Genomic DNA, 11,450 nt, shown 5'->3' with positions numbered 1-11,450 from the left:
AGATTTATCTACAGGCCAGACCTGAGGCCACCAATGTGAGGAGATGATACTCTTATCGGCTCCTGTATCCATAATTCCCTGAAAACCCTTACCATTGATTGTTAAATGCAGCGTGGGTCTATTGTTTAGTGGCATAATTAGGTATGCTGCATCTTGGCCAGAAGAGCCCATACGATTGCGTCCATGCGTTTGTGTGCTTTCCTCTCTCCCTGTGGGCAACAGGATCATTTGTGCAATTCTATCTCCCGATGTAATGGAGAAAATTCCTTGAGGGCAGGAGCAAAGGACCTGGATTTCTTGTAAATGGTGATGATCTACTATTCCCGGATAAACTATAAGTTCTTGCATAGTCAGCGATCCCCGCCCTATTATCAGACCTACTGTTCCTGAAGGTAAGTGTTCCAGGGCCTCAACTGGGATAAGCTGGACATTCATTTGGGGCATGAGTAGGAAGTCAGTGGTGGCACGCAGGTCCACTCCTGTGACTCCTCTGGGTTCATTTCCACTAAGTTGCTCTGGCTTTTGACAAATCGATTCCCATATTTGTGAGGGCCCTGGGATCGGGGGCCCACAACCCCGTTTTTTGGTAGGCGGTTGTCAGATTCATTGATTGGGGGCAAAAGCCTCCCCTTTATATCGCAAACTGAGCGGCACTCACTAGCTTTGTGATAACCCTTTCCACAACGAGAGCAAAGAGTAGCCACTCGGGCCCGCTCTGGGAGGGGGCAGTCTTTCTTTAGGTGGCCTATTTTTCCACGGTTAAAACAAGCTCTTTGTTTGCTGGTAGAGGGGCACTTTTGTGATTGTAATATGGCTGCAGCCAGCCCCGCATTGGTAAGTGGGCCTCCTAGTTCTCTACATACCCTAAGCCAATCTTGCAATCCCTTGTTTTTTTCTTGGCGTGATTGCATTCCTGCATTCCTGTGTGGCCTGCTCATAAACAAGCTGTTCAATTAGTGGCATGGCCTGTTCAGGGTCTCTGAAAACCCTCCCTGCGGCCTCAGTCATTCTCGCTACATAGTCTGAGAATGGCTCCTGGGGGCCCTGGATAATCTTTGTAAGGTGGCCTCCAGCTTCTCCCTTTCTCGTAAGAGCTTTACATGCCTTGATGGCAGCCGCCAATATCTGAGCATATGCTCCCCAATGATAGTTAGTCTGATTGGCAGCAAACTGTCCCTGACCTGTTAGCAATTCAAAAGTCCATTGCCTCTGATTATCATCTTCTGCCACAGCATTAATTCTTGCCTGATTCTGGGCAGCATCATACCACAAGGCTTTCCACTCCATGTATTGTCCCATATTAGGTAGAGTGGCCTTAACTGTCATTTGCCAGTCTGCTGGAGTCATTGCTGTATTGGCAAATCTCTCAACCTGTACTAAGGTGAAGTTGGCATTGACTCCATAATTATGGACAGATTCAGCTAGTTCCTTAATTTGTTGGTATTCTACAGGGGCACGCATGCGTCCCGCATCTCCAGCATCGAAGACTGGAAAAGCCATCTGAATCTTTTTTAATTCCTCCTGAGGCAAAAAGGAACTAGCACCATATCTTGATTCATATGGTGGAGGCACCGAGGGCTTGGGTGACAGCTGTATGCCACCCCTTTTATTATTTTTTTGCTGTACTCCTTGATCAGGGCCATACCTTTCCTCATATTTTGCTGCTTCTTCTTCTAATTCTGCCTCTTCACTAGGGTCTAAATCATCAGGATCTGAACTATTAAGCTCTAGGGCTTCTAAATCTTGAATGGGATAAATGTTACTAAGTTTACCTGTAGGGGGCGCGTTTTCACCTTCCCCTTTTTTAACTCCCCCCTTTTCTAACTTCCGGGGAGGGCCTTTTTTCTTAGACATGTCTTTCTTTTTACGAGCTCCTAATCTCTTGCTCCGTTCGGTTTCTGACATGCTGTCCTGAACCTCTTCTAACGTCTCTTGTCCCTCAACCACTGCAGGTCGGCAGGTCTCATCTTCTAAGCAATTCTTTATTAACTTCCAAATTGCCTTAGTGCAATTTTTTATCTAGGTCTCTTCCCAGTTTATTCCACAAGGCTATGGTCAGGGAACCCGAACAAGCATACCATGGGGCAACACGATCAATCTCTTTGACAAAATTTTGTAGAGTGCGTGTGGCAATCTTGAGGTCTCACTGCTTAAGGACAACTTGCAGTGCCTTTACAACTGACTGTGATGACCCCACTATGCCTGCAGCTTATCTACATCTGACTTAAGGCACGCTGAAGCAGAAGTGGAAGTAGAAAACTGTGGTCTCCCTTCCCCCACCTGCTTGAACCTGCTTGCTCAAGGGTGGAGTTTCCTGTTCATTCGTTCTGCCGTGCCCACTGCTGGACCCTGTCGGCTTTGCTGCTTGGAGGCACACACGGGTTCGTCCTGCTACTGGACCCTGAGTTACTTGGCGGGAAATTGGGATCCCTCCCCCTTCCTTTATAACTGAATGTTGAAATTAGTAAAGGTGGGCCTTGAACATGGAATCGTCTTGGCCCCATTCTTTCTTCCGCCCCGGCTAGATTCCTCTCTTTTCAGCTCGAACTGCCATTCTCAGTTGAACCGTTCGTGTTGTGGACTGCGGGTAGGCCGCAACAGAAAACCACGCTCCGCTCCTGAAGCAGAAGTGAAAGTAAAATGCCATGCTCCGCTCCCTTATGTACAAGAGACTGACAGAGCTTGACGGTGCTGCCGCTTATCTATGTCGGACTGACCGCACCTCAAAATTAACACCAACCACAATGAACACAATAAGACACTAGGAGAAAGAAGAAAAGCACCAGGGTTACAAAAACCAAAGCTTCTACCGACCCGTCCCACGGTGATTCTAGATTGAGACCAAAGTCAAAAGGAACAACAGGCTCACGGTCAGACATACCTCTCCGAACTTACCTTCCCCTGCAGTTCTGAATCCGCCCTGTCTCCAAGGGGTCTCCTCAATGCCGGCAATGTTGTGGCAGTTCCCGGGTTTCGGCATCAGATGTGTTATAGTCTGTGTTATAGTCTCGCCAGCGAAAACACACACAGGACACTCGGATCCTTCTGCAGTAAAGCTTTAATGCATCTCGAGAGACAGATGATCAGCTTCTGAGGAGGAGACCCAGAGCACAGGAAACCCGGTCCTTAAATAGACCATGAAGAGCGGTTGGAGACGTGAAAGTCGGCTGTAAATGGGGTAAAAGTCAGGACAAGCATTCAACCAGGTAATGTATACAGTTCTTTATAAATTTATACAACACTGACTATGCATTGCAACACTGTCTAGTTCTCCAAGATAATTCTGCCTCTAACCATTTGGAAGAGGGAGGATTTAGCTGTAAATCGTTGGGGAGATGGTGATATCAATATTTCTATATTATAATGAAAAGTTAAGTCATTTTGATAGTTGTTCCTCCTTGCATAATTTAAGTCATGGAAACAGCTGAGCTTAGCAAAAGACACACAGCATCAAATTCTTACAGTCACATTGAAGGTGGATGTTTAACGTAAGTAAGACTCTCTTCTGAGGTTCAGCATCATTGATATGGCCTGCTTCTCTCCTTTGTTCTCTTAGCCTAAAATAAAATATCAAATATGTCCACTGGCTTATCAGTAGCCAGCCTTTTATCACTGACAGTTAAAATGTTTCAAAGCACCCCAAGGAGAGATTTAAGGTCACTCCCGTCTCCATGGTCAAGAGAACCAACTGAGCAGAGCTTGGTCTGCTGCTCACTTCCCTGATCGATGCATTTCTCCCTCCCATGGTCCACTTCTTCATGGAGATAGTATCCAACAACATCCTGTCCCCTTTCATTTGTAGCAGGGAAAGGGATTTCCATTATTTTACAGGGGAACCACCACATTGCAAGTATCAACCTAAATAAGGATCACAGGGTCTCCAGAGAGTACTGATCTCTATTTGGAATAGAACAACAGGGCAATGGGAACACTGCTGCCACAAGAAGCTGATTCTATTCAAGGATACTGAAGCAAGGGAAAGATTATCAAGAAAAAACTTAGTGTTACAAAAAGTAACAACACTTGAACACAGAACCATGAACAGAAATGTGCAGCCGGACTTTGATTCTGAGCAACACAGCTGGGGAGAAATTACTAAGGAATCATTATTCTGAGTGTGGTATTCCCACACCTATAATGCCAGAGACTGAGGCAGGTGGATTCTTGTGAGTTCAAGGCCAGCCTGGTCTGCATAATGAGTTCCAGTCCAGCTGGGAATACAGAGTAAAACCCTGTCTCAAAAAACAAATTATTATTATTATTATTGTTGTTGTTGTTGTTGTTGTTGTTGTTGTAATGATGGCTTTGCCTTTGCACAGGATTGTGAGGACCTGTTAAGAGTCTTGTTAGGCTTCTTGCTCTCCTTCTGTCCTCTCCTCCTGCTTTTCCTCTCTCCCCATCCCCTTCCTCTCCTCCCTACCTGCTCATGGCTGACCTCTACACCTCTACTCTCTCTCTCTTTCTGCCTTTCTCTGTCTCTACTACTCTCTTAACTTCCCTCCCCATGCCCTGAATAAACTCTATTCTATTCTTTTTTTTTTTTAAAGTCTTGTTAGATAGTATCAGGAAGTTGTGTGTGTGAGAGAACCCTTCTTTTATAACCCCCTGGCTTCATTTAATTACTTAGAACTGACACATGCAGTTTCAATTTGATTCTAAGAACTTTCAAATCTACCTCTTTTACTTTTTCTTATTGTTTTTTAAAGATTTATTTATTTATGTTTGTGAGTACATTGTTGCTGTCTTCAGACACCAGAAGAGAGCATCAGATCCCATTACAGATGATTGTGAGTCACCATGTGGTTGCTGGGAATTGAACTCAGGACTTTTGGAAGAGCAGTCAGTGCTCTTAACCACTGAGCCATTTCTCCAGCCCTTTATTATTGTTTTTAAATTATTGTTTGTGTTCTGGCATGTTGCCCTGCATTTGTGTCTGGTACCCATGGAGGTCAGAGCATGTGTCAGATCCCCTGGAACTGGGGTTACAGACAATTGTGAGCACTGGGAATCGAACCAGGATTCCCCAGAGAGAGCAGCCAGTGCTCTTAACTGCCGAGCCCCTGATTGTAAGATGTTTAATTATAACATTGTCCTTCCAAGTTAAGACAAATGAGAAAACAAGTTAAAGAGTCTGCCTCATTGTGATGTAGTCTTGTTCTTACATTGATCGATCATCTGTGTTTACAGCTTACATGTCTGTTTGTGATGTTGGATAATCTGATGAACTTTCAATGTGTTCTCGTAGCAGGAATGAAGTCAGCCCCTTGCAATTTCCTTCCAACTGTCCACCTTTGGCTTACAGGGCCTTAGGAAAGTACAGCTTCTGTTCCTAGATTTCATTGCAGAAAACAGAATTGGAAGAATCTGTAAGAATTTAAGACCTACTCTAGTCTATAGGTAGACAGTTTAAAAAGCTCCAAAACAATGAACGGAGAGCCAATAAGTACATGTACTGTGGTTGATCACTGAATGGAACCAGTCTAATAGAGAAGCTGTTTGCCAGATAGCAGGGCTACAGGAATGGAGTCACCTAAGCCCAATGGGACCCAGATGATGCCACACAATGCCTGGGTTCTGGGTATGGAGCCACAAGGTTTGTGTTCACCCTGCTCGCTTTAAGCCTTTTGGTCCAATCTTTCTTTGTCGTTTGAGTTCCTTTAGAATGGGACGGATTCCTCTGTGCTGTTTTATATATTGTAAATAACTTGCTTTTTCAATTATAGGAGTTCACAGTTATGAGTTGCTTTGGATATCAGAAGAGGGTTTGGACATTTTAACAATGATAATTCTGTTAAAGCTGTGAGCACTTTTGAAGTTGGAGTGACTAGTCTTGCATCATGAGGCAGCCACGAGTGTGCAAAAGAACATTACGGCTTAAAGTGAATCGTCCCCCATGGGCTCCTGTGTTTGTAAAAGTGGTTCCCAGATGGTGCTGCTGTTTTAGGAGGCCGTAGAATCTTTGGGATGAGGGACCTGCCCAAAAGCAGTAGATCACCCAGGTGGGGTGGGTGGCCCAGCATCTTCCGGCCTGAGCTGTATGTATCCTGATGTCTGAGATGTGAGCTTCTGTACTGCAACTTCCACTGTTGTGTTTTCTATACTTTGGTAGACTGAAACCTCCCACACTGTGGCCCCAAATAAATCCCATTTAAAATTGCTTCTATTGGGCACTTGGTCACAGCAACGATGAGAATGAATAACTGACACAACTGTCTGCCCATCATCACATTCTGTAGCTCACTGGGATTGTGGAGACCAAAATTTCTTACGTGTCACCTTGGTTTCTAACATAAAAATAAGTAAAAAGTATTCTTGTACTCTCTGTGCCTTTTACGTTTTAGCCCTTTCATTTGTTTGTTAAGTCCTGGCTTCACAGCTCCAGAGCCATGCTATGTACTGTCCTGGTTCTCCAGAAATCTTAAAACATTTCTCAAACATAGGAACTGGTCTCCTTTAAAGTTAACCTGGGCTTCCACAAAGGGAGAGAGGTTTGTCACATACAAACAGCCACACTCTCTCTACAGGCTCACTCCTGTTCTCCATCAGTTCTGTTACCCTCAGCGTCTAACATTCAGGATTCTCGTGCAATTTGGGAACCCATAATGCAAACATTAACCAAATCCATAACATTTTATCTCAAGGGATGATACTGATGGCTGTCATGGGCTTTGATTGTTTCCTCTAACACAGCTTTGGAGAGTCCTTGCGTTGACTCTTACGCTATGGTTCAACTCTTTGACCACTGGAAGTGCACCTCCCTCGCACTTCCACTCAATTGCTGGTGGACATTTGGGCTGCTTCTAAACAATAGGACTCTCCTATACTGCAAACAAAAAGAATCCCGTATCCATCTAAGTAAAAGCTGGTTGTTTTCCAGTGCAGCTGACACATTGGATGGTCTCTAACAGTATTTTTTTTTTCCAACAACAAGTGGTAAGGTTAGACATCTGACTTTTTATCACTCTTGATGAAGTGGTGAACTTTACAGTTTTATTTCATAATTCTTTGATCACTATGTAGGCTAAATAAGCGCCCCCACCACCTCATTGGCTCTTAGCGCTTCATATAAAAATATCCAATAATTTCATATGCTTTCCTGGTGGGAAGAGTCTCTCTCGCTGTAACTGCTCATCTGTATAAGCCTAAGCATTCTGGAAGAAGGGGATAAAAGGTGCAAGATGAGAAATGTAGTGGTGTTTTACTTTGTCTGTGAGTATGCTGGCACCACAACACCTCATGGAGGTTGGTGGGTCTCAGGGATCAGACCCTCGGCTTTGACGGCAGCTGTCTTTATCAGCTGATCCATCTGGCTGGCACTGTTACGTGGAGGGATTTCAGAACCCCTAAGACTTTTTTCAAGATTTGTGTACGTATAGAACGATTTCAGTGTTGGGTGATCTTTTTGTGCACTGTATAAAGATTGACTCTGTATTGTCCAAATGCTGATTCCTGTGCCCAGCAGGGAGTTGAGTGCAGACTGGACTTTGGCATTCATATGGTCCCATCATATTTTGTAAACACTCCCTCTGTCACTTTCAGATTGTGTGGGAAGCCACATATGCCATTACAAGGTGGCACTGGCTACTTCTGGCCACCACCCATAAGTTTGGGTAAACAACCAATGTGCACATGTGCAGTAGAGTTTTTTGCCGAGTCACTGCCTGGCCCGGGGCATGTAAATGAGGTACTGAATGCATAACCAATTGGGTGTAGATATGTAAATGTGGTATGTAAATGAGGTACTGAAAGCATAAACAATCAGGTGTAGACATGTAAATGAGGTACTGAAATCATAACTAATATGGTGTGGACACGCCTCTCCTAGGCCTATATAAGCAGCGCCAGTTCTGTGCTCAGGGTCTTTTTGCCTCTGCAATCAAGCTCTCCCAATAAACGTGTGCAGAAGGATCCTGTTGTGGCGTCTTTCTTGCTGGCAAGTAGAGCGCTCACAGGATTGGTTTAATAAAAAGCTAGTGGCCTATAGGAAAGGAAGGGAGAATAGGTTGGACTTCCCAGAGAATTAGAACTCTGAGGAAAAAGCAGGTTCAGGGACTAGAAACAGAGAGGCAACGGGCCACCTGGCAGGACATAGGCCAGGCCAGTATTGTTGGGTTAGAACAGCTGAGAATCTGCCCAGCTACAGTACCAAGGCTTATTTATAATAAATGTAAGTCTGTGTCTTTATTCAGAGCTGGGGCAGGGCAGAGAAAGTCTATACAGCAACACTTCAAAGTGAAAAGTTTAGAAACATGGTAACTGTGGTAAGTGGCGATTTTTTTTTTTTAACATTCTGTCCACATAGCATGGTTGATAGGGTCTGTCCCCCTCAGATTCTCCCCTCTCCACACCCTCAACACTCAAACTGCCCAATGGACGGAGGCTTCTAAGGGTTTAAGAGTTTCTCTTGTCAGGAAAGTTTGTCTAAATTACCCTGAAATTCACAACTATGTATTTGTCCCAAGCCGCTGGACTTGGATGTTCAGTGTCTTCTGAGGAATCTAATTTGAAATCAGAAATTGAGATCTTATGTATCTCCCTTGAGAGAGGTTAGCTTAAATGGACAGCATGGTTTTTGCACAGCTGCTGGCTGCCGGGGTGCACAGACTTTATGCAGCTAATCTGTTCCTGGCTCACTTCCCAAAGCTGTGAACAGAAGTTACCTAGTTGAGAGCTTGCCATGAACTTTGCCCCAGTTCCAACTCAGCCCGAATGTTGGGAGGGCGACGCTATCAGGTGCCACTCCTGTGACTTTTATCAACAGAGTAATGTTACAAAGTCAGGATGCCTGGCCAGGCTCCCGGGTCAGCACTGGTTATATGGACAGAATGGAACAGCTTACACTGGGCCTGTGCTCACCACTCCCCACCCCCAGCAACCATTCTGCTGGAAACATTCAGAAACTAGGGGGCAGTGAGTCTGTGAGGAGAACTGGAGTGCCCGTTCTCTTCATCTGAGTGAAGTGTGACCTGGGTAGTGGGACAGCCACCTCAAACTGATGTCAAGGCCTCCTTTAATCATTCCTGGTGCCTTGACTGCAGCTGTTCTCACATCCCCTAGAATCGGAGTCCTTGTGACCTCCATGGTCATCAGACAGAAAGCAAGTTCCTAACTCCCCTTCCAGGAGATCTTCTCCCCATCCCCAAGACTCTGTCCCAACTCAGTCTAATCTGTCTGTCCTTCTGTCTTTGTGAGAATGGTATCAATCAAGATACCCAACCCAGAAAAGGAAACCTGTACATTTTTATATGCTTGCATTTAATGGATATGGTATTTAATGGATTTGAATTAATTTTTTTCTAGCCCAAATTTTGCCATACATTAACATAAAGTGAGGCAAAACGACTCCCTAGTCCTCCCGTCTGTCACCATGCAGGCTGTTGAGAGGTTCAATGTGTCCTCAGAGGTTCCACAGACCATCTGTATTCGGATGTCTCTCTGATATCCGTTTGTTTGTTTGTTTGTTTGTTTGTTTGTTTGTTTGTTTTTAACTGCTTTGATGAGTTTGATACTTTTCCAGCTATTTCAACAAACAAACTCTAGCTTTCTTTAGTGTCTCATGAAAAACTCATGAGTAATTGAATTTTAATTGCTGAGTAAGAATTAAATAAGATAGAGGGGACAGTAACTTACTAAAGAACCTCTCATCATTAATAAAACTGTATTATGTTTTGTATTATGTTATGTTTCCCCGGTACTCAGGAGGCTGAGGCAGGAGGATTGCAAGAAGGAAGAAGGGAGAGAGGGAGGGACAAAGACTATATAGCAGATGCCCCCGTGGGCATCAAATACTAGGTTACCTACTATCTGCATGGCACTTAATCTCTAGTATCCCCCCCAAACCAGGCTATTGTTCTAATACACCCAGTTTCCCCCCCTCACACTCTTCTGTCATAAAAATACTAAAAACTAAAACTGCCTTTCCCTGCCCCAAACTTCTACAGCCTGAACCTGAAAAGCCTCAAGGAGACTTTAGAGTAATCACGGTTTAGAAAATGCTTGTACCCATTACATGGGCTACAGAGAAACTGCAGCGGAGCCAACTGCCAGCCTTGAGAACACCCTCAGATGTTGCTGCCTCGCTCTATCAGAAGCTCCTTAGAACCCAGTGGGTAGAAGTCCCAATGACTGCGTCCTGCATGCAGCTGTGGGTAGAATTTTTCCTGGCAGATGGTGGATGGGGTGTAGGCTATTCTACTGTGACCTTCCCCCATACTTCTCTCTATGCATGTCACAAGACCTTGTTTCCAAGTTCCTTCCCTATACCAAAGGGACCTCATTAAGGAAAAACAACCCAAGGAAAGGAACCTCTTGTCGGCATTGGTAATACATCCGTGTCATCTCGAGGCTTGGGAAACTGAGGCATGAGGGTGTCAGGTTCCAGTCCAACCTGGACTATAACAGAGAAAAACCCTACATAGGAAGATGGGGAGGCTGGTGGGAAGAGAGAGGGCAAAGGAATCCTCCTTACCTGGACACAGAACCAGAAAAGAATCTGAGCATGTGTTCTGTGCTGGTTGTGGATTTTGCTTTGTTTGTTGCCTCGACACAAGCCAAGGTTATCTGGGAAAGGGGAACCTCAGCTGAGAAAATGTCTCCATCAGATTATCTGGGGGTTACTCCTCCTTTTCCTCCTCCTCCTCCTCCTCTTCTTCTTCCTCCTCCTTCACTTTAGGTGATGCCTCTACTGGTCAGGTGTTCCCAGGTATTTTAAGAAAGTAGGCTGAATAAGCCATAAAGAGAAAGCCAGGAAGCAGCGTCCCTCCATAGCTTCTGCTTCAGCTCCTGCCTCCAGGTTCCTGCCTTTGAGTTTCTGCTCTGACTTCTTTCATGCTGGACTGAGGGGTATGGAAGTGTAAGCCAAGTAAACAAACTTCCCTCCCTGAGCTGCTTCTGGTCATGATGTTTGAACACAGCAATAGAAACCTAACTAAGACTCCTTCCTAAATCCCCCACCTCCCACTTGATTACCACCAGGTCATACTCCTTTTCTGCAAATGTGTCTCAACTATGCACTCTCCATCAAACTGAGCATTAAAACACACATGTTTCCATACGACTTTGAGACTTCATTTCTGAAGGTTCTCGTATCACTTTTATTAAACGAGTTTATGTTTCCTCTTAGCTGCCTGTCTTGTGTTATAGGGGATCAAACATGAGCCTAGCAATGGGTAAAGAAATCCCTCCTCCTGTGCTGACCACTCTCTGACTGGCCATCTGGCTGTGGCCTAAATGTGCAGGGATGAGAGCGTTTGCTCACACACATCCTCTTCCCTGCCTCGAAGACAGGTCTGAAGGTTGGCACACATGGGATTCCTGACAGCTGTTTCCTTCCCCAGCTGCTCTGCTGCCTCCTGGACTAAATGTTCTTCCTCCCCTTGCGTCGCCATGACAGAGCTCATCACACCAAGAGGTTCTCTCCCCAACGTTGGTTTGCTTTGTAAAGTTGATGT

The 11,450-nt window shown here is 44.9% G+C and overlaps 1 protein-coding gene across 4 annotated transcripts in view; it reads right to left on the bottom strand.

Annotated features, from left to right (window-relative positions):
• The window catches only part of LOC110307148 (acyl-coenzyme A thioesterase 1), a 23,322-nt gene that overhangs the window by 3,223 nt on the left and 8,649 nt on the right, over positions 1 to 11,450 (bottom strand). For 2 of the 4 annotated variants that reach the window (XM_029484326.1, XM_029484328.1), the window contains one exon: positions 3,048 to 3,167. In XM_029484326.1, coding sequence (XP_029340186.1) covers positions 3,127 to 3,167 — 41 coding nt within the window. In that variant the 3' untranslated portion in view covers positions 3,048 to 3,126. Of the gene's footprint in view, positions 1 to 2,555; positions 3,168 to 11,450 lie in introns of those variants that run through there. The other 2 variants (XR_003838363.1, XM_029484325.1) reach the window with 2 other exon arrangements.

This window comes from Mus caroli, chromosome 12 (genome assembly GCF_900094665.2).
Source record: "Mus caroli chromosome 12, CAROLI_EIJ_v1.1, whole genome shotgun sequence".
Classification (NCBI taxonomy): Eukaryota; Metazoa; Chordata; class Mammalia; order Rodentia; family Muridae; genus Mus; species Mus caroli.
The sequence above is the reverse complement of the archived record's forward strand: the minus strand, read 5'-3'. Positions and strand labels throughout refer to the sequence as shown.